At 32.0% G+C, this 24,573-nt stretch overlaps 3 protein-coding genes across 7 annotated transcripts; 2 read left to right on the top strand and 1 right to left on the bottom strand.

Annotated features, from left to right (window-relative positions):
- Nucleotides 1–273: 273 nt before the first annotated feature.
- Nucleotides 274–4,349, top strand: LOC115711562 (glycerophosphodiester phosphodiesterase GDPD6). Of its 2 annotated transcripts, XM_030639915.2 has the most exons (9): nucleotides 274–409; nucleotides 959–979; nucleotides 1,184–1,365; nucleotides 1,534–1,717; nucleotides 1,914–1,988; nucleotides 2,158–2,267; nucleotides 2,763–2,981; nucleotides 3,423–3,578; nucleotides 3,866–4,349. In XM_030639915.2, the coding sequence occupies exons 2-9, from the start codon at nucleotides 964–966 to the stop codon at nucleotides 4,106–4,108; spliced, it is 1,185 nt and encodes a 394-aa protein (XP_030495775.2). In that variant the 5' UTR covers nucleotides 274–409; nucleotides 959–963; the 3' UTR covers nucleotides 4,109–4,349. The 2 variants fall into 2 exon arrangements, with proteins under 2 accessions (XP_030495775.2, XP_060968202.1); XM_061112219.1 differs by lacking the exon at nucleotides 959–979 and having other exon boundaries at nucleotides 311–437.
- Nucleotides 4,350–15,929: 11,580 nt separating this feature from the next.
- Nucleotides 15,930–18,301, top strand: LOC133035838 (uncharacterized). Of its 4 annotated transcripts, XR_009686960.1 has the most exons (3): nucleotides 15,971–16,705; nucleotides 17,416–17,525; nucleotides 17,718–18,301. XR_009686960.1 is itself a non-coding variant. In XM_061112218.1 (2 exons), the coding sequence occupies exons 1-2, from the start codon at nucleotides 17,384–17,386 to the stop codon at nucleotides 18,062–18,064; spliced, it is 366 nt and encodes a 121-aa protein (XP_060968201.1). In that variant the 5' UTR covers nucleotides 16,297–17,383; the 3' UTR covers nucleotides 18,065–18,301. The 4 variants fall into 4 exon arrangements, 1 of the variants encoding a protein (XP_060968201.1); XR_009686958.1 differs by having other exon boundaries at nucleotides 15,930–17,525; XR_009686959.1 differs by having other exon boundaries at nucleotides 15,930–17,525; nucleotides 17,653–18,301.
- A 176-nt stretch (nucleotides 18,302–18,477) lies between these two features.
- LOC115710251 (replication protein A 70 kDa DNA-binding subunit B) lies at nucleotides 18,478–22,068 on the bottom strand. Its single transcript, XM_030638606.2, has 12 exons — nucleotides 21,706–22,068; nucleotides 21,334–21,480; nucleotides 21,026–21,244; nucleotides 20,710–20,887; nucleotides 20,352–20,622; nucleotides 20,164–20,266; nucleotides 19,939–20,063; nucleotides 19,755–19,833; nucleotides 19,529–19,673; nucleotides 19,264–19,424; nucleotides 19,051–19,171; nucleotides 18,478–18,961 (listed from the first exon to the last, which is right to left on the bottom strand). The coding sequence occupies exons 1-12, from the start codon at nucleotides 21,834–21,836 to the stop codon at nucleotides 18,767–18,769; spliced, it is 1,875 nt and encodes a 624-aa protein (XP_030494466.2). The 5' UTR covers nucleotides 21,837–22,068; the 3' UTR covers nucleotides 18,478–18,766.
- Nucleotides 22,069–24,573: the final 2,505 nt, after the last annotated feature.

The following is a 24,573-nucleotide window of genomic DNA, read 5'->3' as shown; positions in this document are numbered from 1 at the left end:
TCGCACAGATTTCTCATAGCTCAGAACTCCGTCGGAGTCTTTAACCTCTCCGTCGGTCTCACTCTCACTCTCCCTTTTTCTTTTATTTTTTATTTTTTTAAAATTTATTTAATATAGTATAAAAAAATAATACAAAAATATAAATATAGTATTTTTAATTTTTTTAAACAAAAATATAACATAAAATTACCATAAAAAAGTAACAAAAATAAAATCCTATAACTCCAAATATTATTCTTAAATTTGTAATTTCTACCAAATAGTCAATCTAGGATCTACTTAAAGAATATTCTTAATAATTGATTACTCTCTTTGAAACAAAAACAACTAATATATATAATAATTGATTCAACAAACCAGATCAGTCTGGAGCCCAAAACACAGGAGACAACTCAATCAAACATAACTAGAGATGGAAATTTATACCGCGGGGATGGGTAACCGCGGGGATCCGCCCCTAATGGGGTGGGGATTCCCCATCTTGATGGTTAATGGGGCGGTGGTGGGGGATAATTTTAATACCCGAAGCGGGGATGGGGCGGGGGCGGGGATAATACTATCCGCACCATATCCGACCCCGATATAGATATATATATTTTTTTTATTTTTTTTTTCAAACTTTGACACATATTTAGTTTTTATTTTCTATTAGGTTATGCTTTTTTTTAAGTAAGTTTATTTTTTATCTTCTATGAATTATGAATGCATAATAAATATTTGTGAGAATATTGGTTTAACTTATTTTTTTCAATTATTTTAAATTAATTTGTTTTTTCATTTTACCTTAATGGATACCCGATGGGTTTCTCATAACCGATGGGTATTCCCCTACCCCGAATCCGTTGGTTATTAGACGGGAATGGGGCGGGGATGGGGATATAAATAGGTAGCGGGGATGGGGGCGGGGATTGCATTCCCCGTACATTAACCGACCAATTTCCATCTCTAAACATAACTAACTCCATGGCTCTTCCCCAGTGTAAGCTCCATATTCTCATCTTAGTTATCTTTCTTAATTTTCATGGTATTAGATTCGTCGTTTTTATATTTTTTTTTCATTTTTCGTTATGATGTTTCCTATCCTGAGGAGTGAGTTTCAAAGTATCATTGTCATACACACTTTTCTTCCTAGTTTTGTAAATGGTTGAATGAAGTACTTGATTCTGGTTTATGAATTCGACAGGGGTTTTCCCATTCGGGCTTTTGATATTTCTCACTGTTGGGTGCTCTGGAAGGCCTTTCTACCCGCTTCCCAGCAAAGCCGGCCATGAAAATAAACAACCTCTTCAAACCTTTCGTCCGTACAATATCGCTCATAGAGGTTCCAATGGGGAGATCCCTGAAGAAACAGCGGCTGCATATATGGTATACAGTGAGAATTTCGATCATAGTTTTTTTATTTTATTATTCTGAGTTGAGAGTATTCATGAAGAATTTGGGAACATTTTTGTGATTTATTTTCATTAGTTTTGAACTCACAATGAGCCAATTTTGAATGAATGTGAAAATAAAAGTGGACATATTTTGATGCAGAGGGCTATTGAAGAGGGTGCAGACTTTATTGAATCAGATATCTTATCTTCCAAAGATGGGGTTCTCATATGCTTCCATGATGTCACACTTGATGATACAACCGATGTTGCTAAACACAAGCATTTTGCTACTCGTAAAAGGACTTATGAAGTTCAAGGGGTCAATGTTACTGGCTTTTTCACTGGTATTTGACCCTTTTACATCTTTTTTGTTTATAGCATAATTGAGCATTGTGAGTGTGTAAGTGTAATGTACAATAAACCCCCACAAATTTGAAATGCATGTCATTATAGTTAGCTACTGTAGTTAATCACGAATAAGTGTGTTGTCATTCAATTTAATTAACTGGAGATTTTGGATATTATTGTTCTTTTGTGCAGTTGATTTCACATTAAAAGAGTTGAAGTCATTACGTGTGAATCAGAGGTACCCATTCCGTGATCAACAATATAATGGTTAGTTCTTTAGCTTTGAGACAGACCTCCAAATAAATTTGTAATTTACTGTTAGACTTAACATGAATTTGTATCAACTGAGTGAAGGATCATAGACTGTTATATAAAACATGCTAGACATATGTTTGATGACATCTAACCAAAATTGTTCTTTTGTTTTCTTGTTCAGGAAAGTTCTCTATTATTACTTTTGAAGAGTTTATTGATATAGCACTGGATGCATCCAGAGTGGTTGGAATATACCCAGAAATAAAAAACCCGGTTTTAATCAATCAACATGTAAGTATTCTTCAAGCTATTATAGAAACTACCATGACAATGAAAATAGTATGGAGCAATGAAATCTGAATGTTGTATTTCTTGAGAAACAGATAGTACAATATAGGGGCTAGTATATAGATGAGCTCATAAACAAAAGTTATCACGTAACAGAAAGGAAATACACGTGTAGGTGAAAAGTGGTAGTAATGCTAATGACAATTAGCATCAGATTAAGCCTTTAATTGTGAATTAAAATAAAACTTTTAAGTCAAGTAGGTTATAAGCTAGGTAACAAACAACTAGTATCGATTTATGAACGAATGATCTTTTTTGACCATTTTTAAGGAAACAGATGGATTCGATTAGTAAATTTGATGGTGTATTAGAACTTCTGTTGGTTTAACTTTACTATTTGTAAACCTCAAAACATAAATCAATTTTCACATCATACAGGCAAAGTTTCTTTTGTTTAACCTTTCTGATTCCTCTCATTTTTTGTATTTATTACAACAGGTGAAATGGCCAGGTGGTCAAAAATTTGAGGACAAGTTCGTTGAGACGCTTAAGAAGTATGGATACCAGGGTTCATATTTGTCCAAACATTGGATGAAACAACCTGTATTTATCCAGTCATTTGCTCCAACTTCACTTGTATATATATCTAATCTCACAGACTTGCCTAAGATCCTGTTAATTGATGATGTTACAGTTCCAACTCAAGACACTAATCAGGTCTGCAATCTTTCTCTTTTCGCTTCCTTTTTCTTCCTTGAACCAAATTAGTCAATGCATCAGTGATTATCATTGGTTCCTTGCATGGGTTGCAAGGGATTTGTTGACAAATACTTCATGTTTAAAATGTTTTCCTGGTTTTTCACATTCTCAAGAGATTCTTGAAGATACTTATATTGTGATTCAAATGATTTCTTGATTGTCTTATGTATACTGATGATAAATTGTGGCTGCAAACAACTTCATTATCTTCTGACGCTGCTAAGTCATAGCTGTTTATTAGACATTTATTTTATGTCTAATGTGTGACAATGGACTTCTCCACAGAAATTACCACATTACCTTGTTCTTTGCTTTTAGAATTGATGCGTGTACTTGTAGTTTTTGACATTTCCATTACTTCTTCCTTCCTCACTATTAATCAATGAAATTTTAATGCAGTCATTTTGGGAAATTACATCTGATCCTTACTTAGACTTCATTAAGAACTATGTGGTGGGGATCGGACCTTGGAAGGACACGGTTGTTCCTGTGATAAATAATTACTTACAAGAGCCTACCGATCTTGTTGCCAGAGCGCACGCTCATAACCTACAGGTACAGTTTTCATCCGGACTTTGTATTTTGATCAATCAGTGTAATTTATTGCTATGGTTATGATACCATTGTATTTGATAAAGATCCATTGTTAATTTTTTGTAGTCATGTTATTTCTTCTGAAAGTCAGTAAGTTAAAATTAGCTGGAAAGAAGCATTTTTACTTTTTAAATCCTCTATATGTAAAATTTGGGTGATATCTGAAAACTTTCTGCAACTAGACTTGTTTTCTATGCATTCTCGATTTTTACTTGTCTTTTTTTTCCTTTTTTCGGGTGCAAATACAGGTGCATCCATACACATACCGAAATGAGAACCAGTTCTTGCACCTGAATTTTCATGAAGACCCATATGTAGAGTTCAATTACTGGCTTAATCATATTGGAGTTGATGGACTTTTCACTGACTTCGCAGGCAGCCTTCACAATTTCCAGGAGTGGACATCCATGGAGGATAACAACAAAAAGGGTGCATCTAATTTATTGCATGAAATCGCATTAATGATCTCTAAGTACAATAGTAATGTCTAAGACCCAAAATAGCCATTACTCCCATTGATATTTCTTGTGTCATCAATGACTATCTTGACATGTGAGATAACTCCATTGATATTCATTTCTTGTTTAATTTATTGGGTTCTGTGATATAAATATGTACAAAGTGCTAAAGGCTTTTTAACTTGTTAGATCAAGCATTAACTTGATTGTTTTAAGTATTAAATATGAGCAAAAACACTGTGCATTTGACTTAATAGTGTCACTTGCTTTCACAGTTTCACTCTTTAAATACCAATAAGTTTAATAAATTATCACGTAATTAAAATACGTATATACATATATGTGTATATGGGTTTTGGATGTGTCTCATTCATTCTGTATTAATGTATAATTCATTCTGTATTAATGTATAGTACTGTTAAAATAATTTAGAAATAACATGGCATTGATGAGTCCAAAATGCAATAGAACTGGCTTTGGATCGTGACTATATCATATTTTGGTACTAGACAGTTAATTACAAGCAAAGTCAAAATAAAATGAAAATCTCAAATAATATATATCTTACCTAATATATAAAATGTCTATCTAACAGTTTTTGGTGTGCACTTAACAGAATATACCAAAAAAATTAGCAGAATATACAAAAAAAAAAATTAACTTTAACAGACATCTATTCAAATAGTTGTATCCATTCATCGTATAAAAATAAAACTCTGAAAAATTACATCCAATACCTTTGATTTGAATAGGTATATCCCATTAATTTCACTATAAATTGAGAGAAGGGCGAAAACAAAAAAATGCAAAGAAATTAGTATCACAATTTTTTTTATATACAAATATATATATAATTTTTCTATTAAAGTAAATGTTGTTGGTGGGTAGCTTTGTTAAGAATAATCTTGTGTTGTTATCCGATGCCGATAATTATTGTTTGTGGCTTCGTTTTTTTCCAGACGGATGCTGACAGAAGGTTTCTGGCTGCAAAAGGTAGCGTTCAAATCGGTATTGGGAAGAACTCTCACATCAGAAGAGCTATAATTGACAAGAATACGCGTATTGGTGACGATGTGAAGGTGATGAATTTTTCTATTAAATATCCATTTTCTTTTGCTAATCGTTATACATGATAGGGGTGTACGTCGGTCGGTTTAGTCGGGTTATAGCATATTTTTATTAACCCAATATAAATATCGGGTTGCAAAATTTAATCGTAACCCGCCCAATGAAAATTTAGAAAAAGTTCAACCCGCCCAATGATTTTGTCGGTTTGGTCGGGTTAACCCGTCCAAACCGTTCTTCATTTTTTTTTTTATAATTATTATTGTTCGTTTCTAGAATTCAAGTAACAAAAAAGTTAAAAAAATAAAAATATATTATTTATATTTCAAGTTAAATAATGCTATAGTTTAAATTAATTTTAAGAACTTTAATATAAGATAAATATAATTGAGTAAACATAAAATAATTGAATAAAATAATAAAAAAAGTGATAATATAGTGTAGATTTTAAACTTTAACTTCAATATCCAAATACATTAAAAATTATTAACTATAAAATCTAAGTTTTAAGTTAAAAATTAAAATGTCCAAACTTTAAATACAAAATAATTTAACTAATAAATGTAATTTATATAATATAAGATATACACTTTTATTAAAAAATATATAAATCGGTTTAATTCGGTTTATTCGGGTTAATTGGGCGGTTTAGAATAATTTGTAAACCACCCAATATATTCATTGGGCGGGTTGGATTTTCATTATATTATTTCGGGTTGTATTTTTTGTCGGTTTATTCGGTTTGGTTTGGGCGGTTTATTCGGGTTGAGCGGTTTGTAAATTTTATTGAACACCCCTAATACATGATGAGGACATAACATTATATTTGTATGCTAATGTTTATTTGAAAAGAAGAAGTAAGGGGTGATTTTACCAATGTCGAGAAGCAACCTGGGAAGTCCATCTTTGGGCAAGGTGAGAAGCTCGAGAGCCCTCTCGGTGAGGTCTGCTTGGATTTTGATGATTCGATATTTGATTGACTCTCTTTGGCTGACCGAACCTTTAACGATTCTTTGAGTAAGTAAAGGTTGACTTGGGCTCAAGATATTGGGCCTGAAAGAAGATTGCAAAAGTTTGTCAGTTATAATAATATCACTTTTATTATGGGCGCATAATAGAGTGTTGGACAAAAGATGTAGATTTTGGTAAAATTCCAACAGATACTCTACAGAGAATTAAGACACACATGGCCATTCAAAAGAATTGAGATGGACGCAGTCTAAAAGAATTGTTCACGTACATTCCAAATTGTGTAGCGTAAAGGGATTATTTGCTTCATATTGGGATGGGATCTGATCAGAATTAAAGATATGCCCATTCTTATTTTCATTTTTTCACCTTTGACATGCAAACAAAAATACACAGAACAAACACTTTTGCTACAAAAATAGAGTTGATGGCATCATAACACCCAAGTAAAAAAACATTTTTGTCATTGGATTTTATTAAAGTATAATCAATTAATAGAATTACATCCTCCTCCTCTTGCTATATCAATTTTTTAAAATTATTATATGTAGTGAGACACCACATTAAATTTTTACTTGAGAATAGCTTCACACTTGTATAGATTTAGCATTTAACACAACAATTGTTCGGTGTACAGTACACTACAGTATTTACATTATGTAACATAAAATCTATCCGAGTAAGTAAACCATGGATTTATAAAACAATATCACTAGAGTTTAGTCTACATAACCTACAAATAATTTTAATCTATATAAGGTTTCAATCGAATCTCACACCTTCTGGCATTTGTGCAAACAAAATAAGATTGATTAAATCATACGAGTATGTATAGCTCGACCTTCTTCGCTATATCAACTTTTAAAATTTATTTTTCAAGAAAATACTAAATGTATTGAAAATGTTTTCAATTAATTATTGTAAGCTAAGTACTAGACAATACAAATTTACACTGATTAAAAGAAAATGAAGACTCAAAAGTACAAGAATTTCAATGTGTACTATATTAAAAGAAGCAAAACAAGAGGAAGTTGCTAAATCTTCATCTTAAATTATAAATTACATATAACTAATATTTTAAAAAAAAAAATTAATTGATTAAACCTCTTATGTTATCAAATATGTAGTAAAAGTTATAAATAATACTTTTGTTTAAACATCATATTATTAAATCAAAGTTTCTAAATTAAAAAAAAAAAAAAAAATCCAACGTGCTTTGCACGTAGTTGCCTTCTAGTATATATATATTGAATGAAATATGTTGTTTTTATAAATACTTAACCAAATCAGCAACCAAAATAGATTGTATACCAGCACGCAATAGACAAGTCCCCCACTGTAGTAATAGTTACGATATGGGGAAGAACAAACACTTTTAGCCAAAAATATTCACAACTTTGTTTGCAAACCATTTAATAAAGACAATTGAAATTTGAAAAATCATGTCGAAATTATATTTTTATGAAGTCTAAGTGATATGGTTCCATCACTTAGCTAATTTCTTTATTCAAGTAAAGTCGCTTACTAATTCTCAGAGGTTTCGCTCTTTTGCAAAACCAGGTCACTTGGGATTGCCCGATTTGCAACTAATTTACTGATATTTCACTTTGTTGAAAAGGTGAAATATCAAAATATGAATTTGACATGCCACGAGCTAGAGATCTTATTCGTGATGGAAAAATAGCCATATGCTTGAGACAAAACTGAAATTGGACAAGCAAAGCAAAATGCACTAGGTTTAGTGTCAACCTAGGCGCTAAGTGCCTGATACTGGCCCTTCAGGAGTCGTTTTGGTACTTCGATCATATTTTAATTCAGGTATGAGGGCTCCCTGTTTGGGACAAAAATATGAAGAATGCTTGGAACAGAATTGGCATTTGAGTGACAAAACCACGCGCATTAGGTTGAATGTCAACCTGGGTGCTAGCTTAGTGTTCTGGCCCCCAAATGACCTCATTTGCTTCCCAAAAGCACTTGTATCTTCTTGTTGATGAAAACGGAGAAAATTCCCAAAAGACATCTCATGAAAAGTCTTTGGAAGCGCCCTAGGTTGACAATATGCCAACCTGGGCACTGGACACTAGGCCTAGGTCAACCTGGGCTGGGTGGGTCTTTTGGCCACCAAATGGATTCGTTTGTTACCCGAAAGTACTTGTATCTTCATTTTGGTCAGAGATAGAGAAAATTTCATGGAAGCATCTTCAGAATAGTCATTGGAAGCGCCCCAAGTTTACAACTAGGCATCAGGTGGTGTGAACCTGGACGCCGGGTGCCTAGGTGCTTTACACGGGAAGTGCTCTAAAGTTGATTATGGGGCCTCTAGCATGCTTGTGGTAGGTCTTTCATGCGTCTAAGTGCAAAGGTTGAAAAGTTTGAAAAATGACTGGAACTGAAACTGAAAACCTATGGCACAGATGTCAATTTGGGCACTGGGTGAAACCCTAGGCACCAAGTTGGCATCGGGAATGTCATATTGACATCCTCAACTTCCAGCTCCGCGACTCAAAATCTTTTTGACTTGTTAACTCAGATTATTGAAGAATGGGGACTTAGAAACAACTTGGCGGGATTTGAATACCTAGTCAAGAGTTCCCCATGTCAACCTGGGCACTGGACTAGGGACCCATCGCGAGGTTGACTGACTAGGAATACATAACTCCGTGAATATTTTTCTTCTTGCCACGTGTTAAAAATGATGTCCATGTCAGTGGGGCCAATTTTTTGATAAATATGTATATATATTAATAAAAAAATTCCCCTTCTATAAATACAATTTGCAGTTTTTTAATCAAAGAAAAACATCATTAATCAACACACAACTATACAACCAAAACAGAGCCTGATTAAAACCGGCTCCAACACACTCAAAGCTGACTCATATACAATCTAGCCAGTCTATCTCTCTTTGTATTCTCCCCTTATTCACAAGTACTAATCGCACCTTGATACTTCCTTCAATCATTTTTTCTATACAATCTATTAATAAACACTTTTGTTAAAAAATACAGAGATTCTTATTCAGCCAGAGACTATATACTACTCTAGCTAAAGCCGCAAACTTAACTTTGTTGTATGTTTCTTGTAGAAAATAGTAATAAAAGGTCATATTGTTATTTTTTTTTACTAGGGGTGTGCATAAATCGATCCAATATAATGATAACTAACCGATCTAATTATAATCGACAGCCAAACATTGAATATCTAATTATGATCGGATTGGATTTATTTTTGAATATTCAATTGGATCGGATTGGATGTTGGATGGGGTGTCCAAAAATCTAATACATCCAACATCCAATTGAACTAATTAGTATTTTCATTTAGTTTGGATGAGTAATTAGATTTTATATTGTTATATGTAAAATACATATGTATATATAAAAGTTAACATTAAATTTTTACTCTTTTTTTCTTGGATTGGATGGATTCAATCCAATCCAATACATACTGGACCTAAACATATCTATATCGATTTTCTTATTCTTAATTAATTGATCAGAGGATCAAAAGAGATATATCTATTTCTATATAAAGTGTGCCTATATAACAGAATTCTTGGTTTATGAGAAATTTATGGGTGACTTTTTATTTATATTAAAAATAAAATGGTTTATTATTAAAAAGAAAATGGTTTATAAGAAATTCATGGGTTACTTTTTATTTATATATAGTAAAATAAAAATAAAATAAATCCCATTAAATCCAAAAAAAAATAGGGTTCTAGATTTTCTTTAATTACCGTATTTCTAACCCTATTTGATTATTTATGCCTCTTTTATAAACCTTATTTGATTAAAGTTAAGATTATAAGATTAATTCAAATCACATTAATCAAAAATAATTCAATATATGAACCTTATTTGATTAAATCACTTTAATCAAATAGGGTTCATATATTGAATTATTATTTTTTTTTTTTGAAATAATAAACCATAATTTAAATTAATAATTAATCAATATATGAACAATAATTTAAATTAATCTTATAATCTTAACTTTTTAATTCAATTAATAATTATTTGTCACGTAATTATTAATTCTTTTCCCTTTAATTTTTCTTTTGTTGATGATGCTAATTTATTCATATTTTGACTTCTACAATTTTTGTGTTCAAACCATTAAGGTAGTGTTCTACTAGGGGATCTAACGAGTTTCGCCCCTTTGCTAATGGCCTCTAAGAGTTAAAATTCTAGTATTGTATAAATCTTTAATTTGTTCTATTTCTTATATTAACTGAACTTTTGCTACTTTCTTTCTTTTTTTTTTAATTTACAACTTTATTGTTTACATCTTATTAGGGACATTCATGGAAATTTGGGTTTCTTTGAAATATACAATTAATGAGCATTACTTTTTGATCATAGTGTGTTTTCCATGGCTGAAAACCTCAATAATCTCTATCATTTGATATCAAATAAAATAAAATTATCATGATGAATACATTATGGTTATTTAATGAGTAATTAGTGTGTTAAAATTGTCAAGCTGATATTTAGAATTGTTTATAATGTAATTGTTTCTTTGTCAAAATTAATATTAAGTATATTTATATGTTTATAGGTTTATCTATTTTCTCTTAGATCAATCATGCTCATATAGCAAAAAAATCATACTCATATAGAAATGTTATTTTCATTTTGTAAATTAGATCTTCTTAGTCATTGTTTAGTTCACTTAAACCTTTTCCAATTATGGTAACTGAAGTTTTATTTTTTTAGGTACTCTATTACAAAGATATGTATTACATGTATTATTTATTTTTGACTATGAGGCGTGACAAATTATTGTTCATATATTAAATAATTATTTTTGATTAATGTGATTCATATATATAACTGTGTATATTGAATTCTTTATTCAAATAATTATTTTTTTTATTTTTACGTGATTATTTATTGTTCATATATCTATAACTCTATTTGATTAAAGTTAAGATTATAAGATTAATTAATTTGTGATTTCTTCCTATACACATAATAATAATTAATAATATTTTTTCTTTAATTTTTAATTGTATCACTTTCAAATAACATAGAAAAAACTAGCATAAAATTTAGTATACATGACTCGCACGTAGCTTTTTACTAGTATATATATATATATATACTAGACGGCAACTACGTGCAAGGCACGTTTTATCTTTTTTTGAGTTTTTTTTTAACAATTCTTTTATCCATTTAAAAAAATACATAAGATAAGTATTTTTATTATAATTTTTAAATTATTACTTATATGTAATTTATAATTTAAGATGAAGATTTAATAATTTTTTCTTGTTTCGCTTATTCAATAGAGTATACATTGAAATTCTTGTATCTTTGAGTCTTCATCTTCTCTTGATCAACATAAGTTTGTATTATTTAACACTTTATTAACAATTCATTGGAAACCGTTTCAATATATTTAGTCTTTTTTTGAAAAATAAATTATAAAAGTTAGTATTATTATCATTTATTTAAGTATATATTCTTGTACTAAATGGATGCATTTCAATTGTGAATGTATTTTTTCTATTTAAAATATTTGATATAATAATATAAATATTATTTATAAGTTTTATGTATATATTTACATAAAATATTATATTACATATTACGTAAGTTTAAGTTCTATTTCTTCAGATTAGATGTTTAATTATTTAAAAATATTACATAAGGTTGTTATTTTAATTCTTTAAATATAATAATATAATTTAATTTATTTTAATAGAAGTTTAAATTTAGTTTATCTAAGTTTTTTCTTACCTCTTATTAATGAGATATATTTTTTGGATTCTTTTTATTCCATATGTTGTTGTTACATATCTTTTGGTGACTTGACTTATATTGCAACCGCTAATATATCCGTATTTTGAATGTTAAAATATTTTAGATTTAATAAGAAATTTAAATAGAAGGAAAATATTATTAGTATATTAAAACTAAATTACCAATTTCTTCTTTTGAAGACATGTAGGGGTCCAAATCATTATAATTGACTATTTTGTACTCCGATTGTTAGTTTTTATCTTCCTTTTTTATCAATTTTTATATTTTTGTTGTAGAGATTATTATCCATTAATATAGATAATCTTTATATTTAAAATGGTCATCTGATTTAGTAACATGTGCATTACTCATGTAATACCATTAATACATGAATATATCTTTCCAAGTTTTAAAAATTGTAGCTTCGATTTTATTTTGATGTAGTAAAGTAAGTACATAATTTTAGTTAAATTTAATAAATGAAATAAATAATATTTTATGTTTAATTGAGTATTCAAATAAATAATTTACCTTTGTGTTAATAAGAGTCTATCATATATATGGTCCACTCACATTGTGGCATCTAAATTGTTTAATTTTATCATTTTTAAGATTAATATTACAAATAGAAAAATTTAATAATAATATAATTTAAAAATATTAAATGCAGTATTATGTAATAATTTAAAAACCGAAATGTTTGATTTTATCTTTCTGTAACATTAATTTTTTTTTTAAAAAAAAAATTATCTTTAAGTGATTTTTATAAAATTTAAAAATAAGATTCTGCATTTACTTAAAATTATCATTTTCAAAACTAAATTTATTAATTTTAAAAACATATTATAAAATAAAGAAAGAGTAAAAAAAAAAAAAACCCTAAATTTAAAATTAATTTTTCTATCGGTACTCTCTTTCTTCTTCTTTTCTCCCTCTTCTCGCAGAGATGATTGGCAGAGGAATTGCGAAGTCGGTGCTACTCCGATTGTCTTGACAAAGAATTGCGTGAGAGAGAAATGGTGTGAGACGTGTTTTCGGCCATTCGTAGCCTCCGTTTTGTGGCCGACATCAATGGAGATTTGTGATAAAGTTCGTCGTACAGGTTGGTGGAAGCGGGAGAGGAGAGCGATTCAGATCTAGGTTTAGTGATTTTTTTTCTTCTTTTTCTATTTTTCTTCATTTGTTGTTCTTGTTTGAGATTTGAGATTGGGGCTTTTTTTTGTCTTGTTTTGTATCTGATATTGTTTTTCTGTTTCATTTTAGTTTGTGTTTGAATCTGAATTTGAGATTGATTGAAGTAAATTGTGGTTGTTTTTGTGGTGGTCGATGGCGGTGCCGTTAATGGTTGGCGGTGGGCTCACTGGCCTGTAATGGTGATAGTAGTGTCAAAGAAAAGAAAAAGTTTGCTATTGATTTCTTTTTAAACTAATGAGAAGATAATTTTCTCTTTGTTTCATTTATAATTTATGACTTTGTGAATGAATGGGTTCTTGTACGAATGGATGTCTTGAGAATGGCAAAAGTTGTCTTGGTCTGTGATTGTGAATAATGTTTGTAAATAGAATGAGTTGTGTCTGTTAAAGTTAACTTTATTTTTGGTATATTCTGTTAAATACACAAGAATCTGTTAAGTGCACAACAAAATAAGTTAGATAGCCATTTTATATATTAGGTAAGATATAATTGATCATCTCATTAATTTCTAAATAATTTTAGTTGCGTTTTTATTAGAAAAAATTACCTCTCTCAACAAAAATTTGACATTTATTACCGAAAGTTTGTAAATTATTTAGTCCACGTGTATATCAATTTTTTCCGAGTTCTTATATATAAGATTTATTTTTGAGGTTCATTAATTAAGAAAAGGTGAAATCTTTTTCAAAAAAAAAAAAAAAAGTCCACGCATGAGATATCTTCCTCTTTTTCCCTTTTCTACCTATATTTTATATTTATTTTTGGGAAATTTGCGGCAAAAGTTCACGTTGATACAGATTAGTCCCCAAGGTCCAAAAATAGCGGCAATAGTCCTCAAGGTCACACTTTTTATTTGTCCGTTGGTCTCCAAGTTAACAGATCTGTTAAACCCAATTCAAATGCCATGTGTCGAAATATTATTGGTGGATATTATTATTTTAATTTAAAAAAATAAAAATAAAAATTAATAAATAATTTTAAAAAAATTTCTTTTTTTTTTCTTTTATTTTTATTTTTCTTTTTCTTTCTTTTCTTCTTCGTTTTCTTCTTCTTCAACCCAACCTAATCAGCCACAAAGTGTGACCAGATCACAACCCCAACCACAACCACATTGAAGATCAAATTCAGCAAATAATAAAACATTGAAGATCAATTACCTAAAAAGAAAGATTGTTCCATGTCATATCAATTCAAAAAATAAACACAGCAAATTCTATATACCAAGTACCAAAATTGAATCTCAGAACATTTATTCATGTTATACTAAATATATTAACAGTAACCAAACAATTATCCAACTCTCAATTTCAATTAACGTAATCACAAGTCTTATTTAGATTTCATAACCCCAAAAAAACAAAAATTAAGTAAAAAACTTTGCATTTATATGAATAAGAAAACCTTAAAAGCCGGTGATTCACCGCGTATAATCCTACAAAAGACGCATGCTCCATTGAGAGACTTCCACGATCGGCATCGGAACCGAGCCGGAGCCCGAAACAGAAACGGGTTGGAGTCGGGGCTGATGAAAACTCGACCCGGTTGAACAAATGTGCGCTGAGATAACGGCGAGTCTGCGGCGTGCGTCCATTTTTGTCAAGACGAAGCTCCGGTGGTTGGATCAGTGGGAGGGGAAGAAGCCATGTTGATTGGAGTTTTGATAACTCAAACTCAGTGGAATCGAAGAAGAAAGCCAATGGAATGGAATGGAATGAATGGAACCCAAACTCCAATGGTTCTCTGATTTTATTTTTATTTATTTTTAATAATAATAATAATAATAAAAATAATGAAAGTGGGGCCAAGTGAAATAGGGAAGTGTGCGGTGGAGGAAAATGGTTGCTGAAAATCGAAGCTACAGACCAAAAACTACCTACAATCTCCTTCAAATCCCTCTTTTTGGTTTGTGCATCGAGATCTATGTGGTCGGGGGTTGTGGTTGGGATCCTGGGGTCGGGGCTGGAGTGGGGTTAGGGCTGGCCGGAGTTAGCAGTCGGGATGTGGTTGTGGTTGGGGTTGTGGGTTGTGGTGGTGCTCTGGTCACACTTTGTGGCTGATTAGGTTGGGTTGAAGAAGAAGAGAAGAAAAGAAAGAAAAAGAAAAAGAAAAAAAAAAGAAAAAAAAAAGAAATTTTTTTAAAATTATTTATTAATTTTTATTTTTATTTTTTAAATTAAAATAATAATATCCACCAATAATATTTTGACACGTGGCATTTGAATTGGGTTTAACGGTTCTGTTAACTTGGAGACCAACGGACAAATAAAAAGTGTGACCTTGAGGACTATTGCCGCTATTTTTGGACCTTGGGGACTAATCTGTATCAACGTGAACTTTTTAGGGACTTTTGCCGCAAATTTCCCTTTATTTTTTAACCTTTTAAGAAATATTTTTGGCTTAATTAGTAATTATTTGGTATCAAGAGTTGTACAATTATGATCTACACTTTGAAGTGACCAAGTTAATATGTGAGAAGCATATGTTTTTAGCCATCACAAAAGAATGACAAGAAGTAAAAGTAACATTTTAATTTCTTTTATATTTAGTAAAGCAAGTAATTAATTTTTGAACTTAAACAAAATTTAATATATCAATCAACTTTATAGGTTTACTTTTCAAAGAAAAAAAAACCTTATAAGTTATTAAAAAGTATTTTCTTATCTACCATTAGATTTTACAATATATATTCTAAATAATCTTATTTTATATAATAATTTTAGTAGTTCATAAAATAACTTGTAAGGAAACCCAATAGTATCTATGAGTTACATTAAAAATAAAAAATAAAAACAAACTTTACTAAAAAATTAAATATACCAACCACATTTCATGGTTTACTAAAAATTATTTTGTTATTCAATAAATAAAAATAATTAAACTGTTACACTAAAAAAAAAAAAAATAATAATTAAACTGTATTCTAAAATAACTTATAAGGAAGCAATTAAAAAATAAATGTACACAATAGCAATCCCACTTGGCATCTTAGTTGGCATTTAACATTGAAATTTAATTGAAACTTAAAGAGGTTTGGCTACAAATTTCTCTTACATAGTCAAATAAACTATCAAATTGTGTAATTACTTTCAATTACACCATAATTTTCCAAATGCAACATAAAACGCTTGACACCAGTTATTACTAAAATCGAGATCAACTTTAACTGCCCTATGATCTTAACCATAAAAACCTAAATGAGACAAAATCGCCATAAGAAAAAAGACATGCCATTTGTTATTAATAAGTAATAACACACCATGTATGATGAGGACCTCTACAAAGCAAAGGTGATCAAACATATTTATTGATAAAATTACTAAAGGTTGTCGTCATAGTTGGATCAAAAAGCAGATATTCTGTTTATTAGAAAGAAAGAAAGTATAATAACCAAGTACATGCTTGAAGACAGAACTTTCATTAGTAAATACTTAGGTTTCCCTCAATGTCTTTCTAGATCTAAATATCACTCATTTTCTTTTCTTAAAGATAAAGTTCTCTCTATTCTCACGAAGTGGTCTGCTAAGTGATTTTCCAAGGCTGGTAAGAAGATTCTTCTCAAGGCTGTCATACAAGCTATACCTGCATATGTGATGGCTTGTTTTAGGTTGTCTGTCAAGCTGTGCAGAGGAATTGAGGCTGCGATGGCCAGATTCTGGTGGGGTTCTTCTAGGGATTCTAAAAAAATTTGTTGGAAATCTTAGAAATTTTTTTGTCAGTCCAAATTTTTGGGAGAACTTGGTTTTCTTTCTTTAATTCAATTTACCAAGCCATGCTTGCTAAAACCCTAACTCTTTGCTCGGTCTGGTTCTTAAAGCTAGCTACTTTCCCAATTCCTCTATTTTTGAGGCTACTCTTGATCATAACCCTTCCTACTCTTGGAGAAGTATTCTTTGGGGAAGAGATCTGATGGCTTCTGGTATCATTTGGAAGAATGGGGATGGGGAATAGATTAGGACTTTTGAGGATTATTGGATACCTAATAATAAATTTCTGCTGTATAAGGATAATGGTTCTCCTGATTCATGTATGCTTTCTTATTTCATAGATGATTCTGGATCTTGGGATCTGCCTAAACTTAAGAGACATTTTGATGATGCTCTTGTTAATGATATCCTTGAGGTACCTGTTACTGGACACCATGGAAAAGATGATCTTATTTCGTCTAGGGAGAGTTCTAGTCTTTTTAGTGTTAAGTCTTCCTATCATTTGGCTCTCTCTAAATAAGATATCCCCTCTTCTTCATCTTTTAATGATTCTAAAATATTTTGGAGTAAGATTTGGAATTCTTAAGTTCCCCCAAAAATAAAACACTTTGTCTGGAGAGTTGTATCAAATGATATTCTTGTTGCCTCTTCCCTTTTTCAGAAACATGTTATTGACTCTCCCATTTGTCCCCTTTACAAGCTTTGCCCTGAAACTATTCAGCATGCTTTGTTGGAATGCTCTAGATCGAGGAAAGCTTGGAAATCTTCAAGGTTTGTGACTTACTACTATAATTATAAACACCTTGATATTAATATGTTTTTAATGAGTATTACAGATGTTCTTGACAATGATTATGTTTGTATTTTATACTGCTTTTTGTGGGCTATATGGAATCAGAGAAACAATGTTTTTTATAGACATAGTGACATGCTTGCTGATGAGGTTTTTGACTGGTGTGTTAGCTTTTTCTTCAAGTATTTGGATGCACAACAACATAACAAACAGTCAAGTGTTTCTACTCCTGTGCATACCAGGCCCTTAACATGCTCTTCTAAGGATAATTTTTCAAGTTTTTACTGATGCAGCAATTGATCTCCAAAGCAGGAAACATAGCATTAGGATTGTTTTGGATGAGTTGAACCAGGTTAAAGTAGGATTCTCAAGACCCTTTGTTGGAAGTGTTCCTCCTACAGTGGCTGAAGCAAAGGCAATTCTTTATGCCATGGGCTCAAATGTTCATCTTCTTCCCATAGATGTTATTAAAAAAGATTGTAAAACTATTGTGGATAAACTTAAATCTTGTAGCTGAAATAGTAGTCCACTTGATGATATATTAATTTGTGTTAAGAACTTGTTATCGTTCAATCCTAACTTAACTATTAGTCATGTTGGTAGGGAGTCAAATGAGTTGGCTCACAAAGTTGCTAAGCTAGGTTTAGAACTAGATAATGAATTAACTTAGAATAGTCATCTACCTTCCATGTAAGTTGTTGGCTTTGTACTCGCCACAAAACTAATGAAGCACAAGTTTTTATAAAAAAATTAATATTGTGATTGAATAAAAATAAGTAAATAATTATCTCCAAGAGAGGATAGTTTATAGTTCGGAATTGCGTTAGCTATTTTTAATATCTTCCCAAATACGGATATGTTATGTAATATCTTGAAGTGATTTGTAAATCAGTAGATTTGTCGCATAGAAATTATTATCTCTTTACTACCTTTATTTTCTAAGGTGAAACAAAATTATCATTTCATGTGCAATATCTTTACCAAAGATAGATAATATAAGAAAATCAATTAATTTTTACATAACTAGAATCCAAACCCGCTAACCATTTGTTTTGATCTGAATATTAGACAGAAACTGTGCAAAGGTACACAACAAAATCCTATGATAAAATAGACTTCCCCTAAATGTGCAAAATGGAGCCATAATCTTACGGGGAAAGTATATAAGCTAAAGCCTAAAGACCGGTGTCTTCATTAGATAACCAAATTAACATTATCATCAAGCTCTCATCTTTGATATCTCCTCTAACAAAAATTTTGATTCAGCAGCATAATCAACTGGAGCTATGGCCCTGACTGTTAACCTTTGCCTCTTCTCATTGTTGTACTCGTTTTGAGAAACACTGACCCGGAAAAGATGAGGAACCCAGGTAGCTTGTTTTAATTTTTGTTCAAACATGTTGTCCTCTCCCACCTAAAATGGTAAGATTGAAATATTAAATCAGCTCACTTTTTCATATTAAGGCTTATAAACTAAGTAGAAATTTTCAGAACACGATATACCTCTTGTTTCAGTGTATTAAGCTCGTCTGCTGAACAACCGATGATTCTTTCTGCTTCATCATTGAATGCAGAAACATAAGCTTCACCACTTGCATCTGAAGCTTTTATCACCAAAATATATCTGTAAAGGAAAAATAACTGTTAGCAAGTCAAAGGAACCACAATAAAGCTGTACTGACATATCGCTATAAGGACAGGTATGAGTAGGCATGCCTTAAGCAGCACTCTTCATCATTCTTCTGGCATCCTTCACACCAGTAACCAGAACCAATAGCTTCTGTGACTTTCTTGTTACAGGTTTTGCAAGCACGATACCACATTGTCTGATCAGGTTTGATGAAGCTAATATATGCTCTGATGCTGAAATAAACAGGCTACAAAGAGACAAATCCATGTCATTATTTAATAACATTAACCAAGTCCTAAGCTAAATAATTATATGTTTTGCAGTAAAGAATAAATGATAACTGTATAATACCTTGTCATCGCCTAATGATGGGTTTTCAGTTATATGAGACAGCGAGACTCTGTCACTGTACATAGATCTTGCTCCATTCCTAGCTGAAGGGCTCATACCACTGCCAACAGACGCCAATGAGGCCTCTTTACCTTCAGAATCAAACCTGAAAACAAATCAAGGATATTAATCAGTAAATACAAGAAGCCATAAAGATATAACAATAACTTACGCAACAGTAACCTACCATGATTTCAAATTCTTGGCTTCTGGTATATCTGGATTTACCATTAGCATGCTTCTGCTTAATGTTGACAGAGACAAACCTGCAAGAGAAGTCAAATGACACTAAGCACAGGCACCTCTAACCTGCATTAATTACTGAATGACTGCCAAAATGGAAAGTCTTCAATCGTGAAACCTAAAAGTACCTTGAAAATCTCCAACTTTGAGAGACTTAATAGCAACCACAGGAGATTGATCAGCAATATCCAACAATTGCTGGCCCACAGTTGTTGCAAGCTCATTCCACAATGAAACAACAACTGTCTTTTTACTGCATTCAATTAAGCAGTGTAAGGCATCTTGGCAGAAATAGAATTAAATATATTGTTAGCAACAATAATAGACAGTCAGGAAGGAGTATTGAGGGTTACCTCTCATCAGCAATTGTTATATCACGCTTTGGAATAGTTTCGTTGTTACTCTTTCTTCTGATGCTCATTGTTGGAGACACACTTTGAACAACACCTACAACATCTGAACATGCAACAGCAGTAACATGTTAGATAAATCATTAATGGAAATCATGAATTCAAAAGCAACGTCAAGAAGGGATTCTTACCAACAAGCTCCTTCCCGCTAACATAAGGACCCAACATGTCAATGGGGACAAAGTTAAATTTTGTTTCAGGAACAAATGCTGCTTCACTGCTTACTTCCTCCACTTCAGAATTCTCATTCAAAGTCATCTCATAATCATTTTGCACTGTCTTAAACTGCTTGTTAGCAACTTTAAGAGTTCCCTTTGAAATATAATAAACCTTCCCTAATTCAAACTTATCATAAAACTTCCTTGCAGCTTCATTAAACATAGTTGCTTGAATTTGGGTTCCCTGCAAAATTTAGCATAAGATTCAAAATCAAGCACTGGACCAGTTACACAATTTTGGGCATATAGCAAAACAAAAAAGATTGCTTACTTCTTCATCTGTCAACTCCACATTAAACACACACCCTTCACCTCTAGCATTTTTATATGTACGCATGTTACCCTTGTTTGTAACCCGGACCTTAATTGTCCAACTGCCTTGATAAGGATTCAAAGAAACAAGGGGATGAACTCTGCGTGTCATGGCCATCCGTCCAGCTGGAGCCATACTGAAATATACAATAAAATAAAAATCATAAGCACACGCCACAACAAGATTTTCCACATAGCATCACACGTTTTAAACCAAAAGAAAATGTGACATGGTGAAGTACTCGGGGGAAAGAAGGGAAAAAAAAAAAACTCACTTTCCATGCTGCTCATGAACGATTTGAGCAGCTGATTTAGAAATGATTTCCTGCTTAGGCTTCAAGAAAACACCAGCATCCGCTCTTTTCACCTCACTCTTGATCTCATCCTCTTGTTTAGGTTTCAAGAGAATGCCAACTCCTTCACTCTTGATCTCTTCCTTGATCTCTACTTCAAGTGGAGGAGAAACTGTCTCACACTTGGTAACAATTACATACCTGAGGTGAAAAACTCACACAGCCCAGATTAAAACAAGAACAAAACACCAAATTAAGAACTTTCAAAAAGGGATCTGGAATTTGCTTACTTTTCTGATTTGCTTGGAATGTCATTGAGAGAATAATCAAGGATACGAATAAGACCCAGATTCTGAATGTCTCCTGAGATAACCTGAGGAGTAATATGTGATGGTAGAATTCCTTTCAGCTTCTTTTTTCCATCACTGGCAGTAAACCTACAAGAATGGATCCAAGTCAGACGTAATCTATTAGTTTTGGTTTGTTAGCAAGAAATTCCAAACAAAACCCATTTGAGCGGACCAACCAAAAGGTAACCCAGATAATTACTTACAATAAAAAGAAAACCCAAATAAGAAAAAGATCCATAGCCTGTACTAATTATGAAGACCCATCTGTAAATTAAAAGAAATGGAATTAAAATAAGAAACGGTGAAACTCACATGTATCGGTTACCCTTGGCATTGAGATCGAGGACTTGGACAACGATGTCCGGCATCTCTGAGGAGGTGTCGGGCGAAGGATTGGCGAGTATAGTTGAAATCGCATCTGGGGTGGGTGCTTTCACGGCCATTGTTTGTAGTTTGAGTGTCTCTCTCGCTCTATCTCTCTGGAAGAAGAAGAAGAGTGAAGAATTTGAGAGTGGAGAGAAAGAGAAGAGAAGGGTTTTGTATAGGGTGGGGAGTGGGGGATTGAATAGGCGGGAATTTTGATTTCCTCAAAATGAAGCCTTTTTTCCCGCAATCTCTCTTTTCTACCTTAACAATGAACATGTTTGTTTATTAATTTGATAACTTTGGCGCCAAACTGTGAAATGTTAAAATGGTTTCGCTCTCTTTTATTTTTGTTTTGTTTTGTGTACCGCCAATTGTAAATGCACTCCGTGGTTGGTCTGCAATTACATTTATGCCCTTCCTCGGTTTTCGATTTTCCTTCGTGCGGATTTCTACATGAGTAATTACACAATGGAAATTTATTTCTGAATACCCATTTCTATCGGTTTTTTGTTATCTTCTTGTAGCAATTAAATTATTTTCTAATATCACTTTCTAAAACTCAATATAATAAATTAATGAAATTCATAATAATTAAGAGAAGTTATATCATTCTCTTAAAAAAAAAAAATAATTGATATATGCTCAAATCTTTACCCCTTACCAAAGGGTGATGTAACAAATGTGTAATATTTAATAAAAAAAATAATTTTATGATATATTTGAATTAATCATTAACTTGAGTTCTAATATACAATTATAAAATTTAGTGTTGAATCAATCTTTTTATCAAAAATATAAAAAAAAATAATAATGATAATTTTACAATTAATTTTATTATATAAGACAATAAAATTAAATGTAAAAGATTTATAATTTAATGTAATAACTAAATTTAATAATAAAATATTAAAAATAATTAAAAGTAAATATAAAAGTAATGTATTTATTGTGATATAAATTTGGAGTTTTTTTTTTTTTTTTTGAAAGATATATATTCAATCAAAAAACAACTACAAAAGTTTTGGCAAGTCCGCCAAAATATAGGCAGACGCACAAGAAGGGTAATTCCCCAACCACAACTTATTACAATTAGAAGAGTTAGCCAATTTGGCCAAAAAAAATGGGCAACCAAGTTGCATTGTCTGCTGATGTGAGTCACGGCCAAGCAGTGTATGAAATCTGGAGATTCACGAACTTCTTCCAGCAGCGCCCCCAATCAGATTTTGCTTTGAAATCTCCCTTGAGGTACTTAACCACCCGAAGACAGTCTGGTTGAATGATGAAAGGGATTGCTACAACTTGAACAGCAAGCGAAATTCCCATTCGAAGAGCTAATGCTTCAGCCAACTCCACCGAAAAAGCACCTGATTGATACTGAGTTTTTGCAGCAACAACCTCACCAGTATGAGTCCTTAAAACCACTCCCAGACCGATTCTTGCCTCAGTACAAAGCACACTTGCATCACAATTAATGCAAAAGCTCTCCAAAGGGGAGGTTCCCAACCAATATGCTTAGTTGAAGGGGTGATCTTGCATCTGTCTATAGACAGATCATTGTGCATCATGTAGTCTATTTCCATTTGAGCCCATTTTGTCCAAGACTCGTTCGAAAGGACATGGTGGTTAAGTCGTTTCTTATTCCTTCGGTTCCACAATAGCCAAGACATAATAATGAAAAAAACAAATTCCTCCTTAGAAACCTGCTGTTTAATATGAATGAGAATATCAATAATGGTACCTTTGCTCTATTTTATTATCCTCCATATTGAGTAATTCTTTCAAATGTTTTTAGAAGAGGGACAAAACCATAAGTAATGTTTAATGGTTTCTTCCTCTTTCCCACACCAGCAGCAACTGGAATTAATGTTCATTCCCTGATGCTTCAAGACAGTGTTCACAGGGAGCCAGCCATTGCACAGCCGCCAAGTGAAATTTTGGATTTTAGGAGGGGCCTCGATCTTCTAAATTCCAGTCCACCAGTTTTTTGTTGTTGCTTCTGAATAGGGGCCTGCAATGAAGTTGTTTGCATCAGCTATCTTGTAGCCACTACTTACAGTATACAAGCCATCCGGAGTGAAGTGCCACACAAAGTCATCATTGAGGTTTCTATTACAAGGAGCCATTCCTAGTATAATAGGAATATCATCATGGTGGAAACACTCTTTAATTAGATCCTGATTCCAATCTCCATTCACCTCCTTTAGTGTATCCACCGTGGTTCCTTTAGGTACCTTTGCCGGAGTACGCAATGTAAAAGTTAAAGGACGGGGAAGCCATTTGTCTTCATTTATACGAATGTCTTTTCCTGAAAGAACCCTCCATCTTATTCCTTTTTCTATGATTTTCCTACCCCATAATATGCTTCTCCAAACAAATGATCCAAATCCTCCTATTTTAGCCTCCAAAAAGCTAGAGTTGGTGAAGTAGCAAGCCTTTAACACCCGAGCCAGCATAGAACGAGGATTATGTAAAATTTTCCAACCTTGTTTCGCCAATAAGGATTGGTTAAATTTTTCCAAGTTTTTGAATCCCATGCCTCCTTTCTCCTTAGGCTTGCATAATTTGTGCCATTTCCCCCAATGGATTTTATGTTTTGAATCCGAGGAGCCCCACCAAAACCTGGACATCATTGCATGAATATCTTTTATTAATTCCTTAGGAAGACGGAAACAGCTCATGATATAAGAAGGGGTCGCTTGGATTATTGCTTTGAGAAGTATTTCCCTTCCCGCTTGAGAGAATAGACTGGCTTTCCATCCTTGCAGTTTGGCTCTAATCTTAGAACGAATGTCCTCAAATACTTCCTTTTTTCTT

The sequence above is a fragment of the Cannabis sativa genome, chromosome 3 (genome assembly GCF_029168945.1).
Source record: "Cannabis sativa cultivar Pink pepper isolate KNU-18-1 chromosome 3, ASM2916894v1, whole genome shotgun sequence".
NCBI lineage: Eukaryota > Viridiplantae > Streptophyta > Magnoliopsida > Rosales > Cannabaceae > Cannabis > Cannabis sativa.
This window is presented reverse-complemented; position numbering and strand designations above follow the sequence as displayed.

Bases quoted from the DNA above. Each gene is read 5' to 3' on its own strand.
- LOC115710251 (XM_030638606.2), bottom strand. From the start codon at position 21,836: ATGGCCGTGAAAGCACCCACCCCAGATGCGATTTCAACTATACTCGCC. The intron at 19,834-19,938 runs GTACTTTTAGGT...CTTCTCTTGCAG, and splicing joins CAAAGTTGGAGATTTTCAAG to GTTTGTCTCTGTCAACATTA. The intron at 19,674-19,754 runs GTAGGTTACTGT...ATTTGTTTTCAG, and splicing joins GCCAAGAATTTGAAATCATG to GTTTGATTCTGAAGGTAAAG.
- LOC133035838 (XM_061112218.1), top strand. From the start codon at position 17,384: ATGATATTCTTGTTGCCTCTTCCCTTTTTCAGAAACATGTTATTGACT. The intron at 17,526-17,840 runs GTTTGTGACTTA...TTACTGATGCAG, and splicing joins AAAGCTTGGAAATCTTCAAG to CAATTGATCTCCAAAGCAGG.
- LOC115711562 (XM_061112219.1), top strand. From the start codon at position 413: ATGGAAATTTATACCGCGGGGATGG. The intron at 1,366-1,533 runs GTATACAGTGAG...ATTTTGATGCAG, and splicing joins AAACAGCGGCTGCATATATG to AGGGCTATTGAAGAGGGTGC. The intron at 2,268-2,762 runs GTAAGTATTCTT...TTATTACAACAG, and splicing joins CGGTTTTAATCAATCAACAT to GTGAAATGGCCAGGTGGTCA.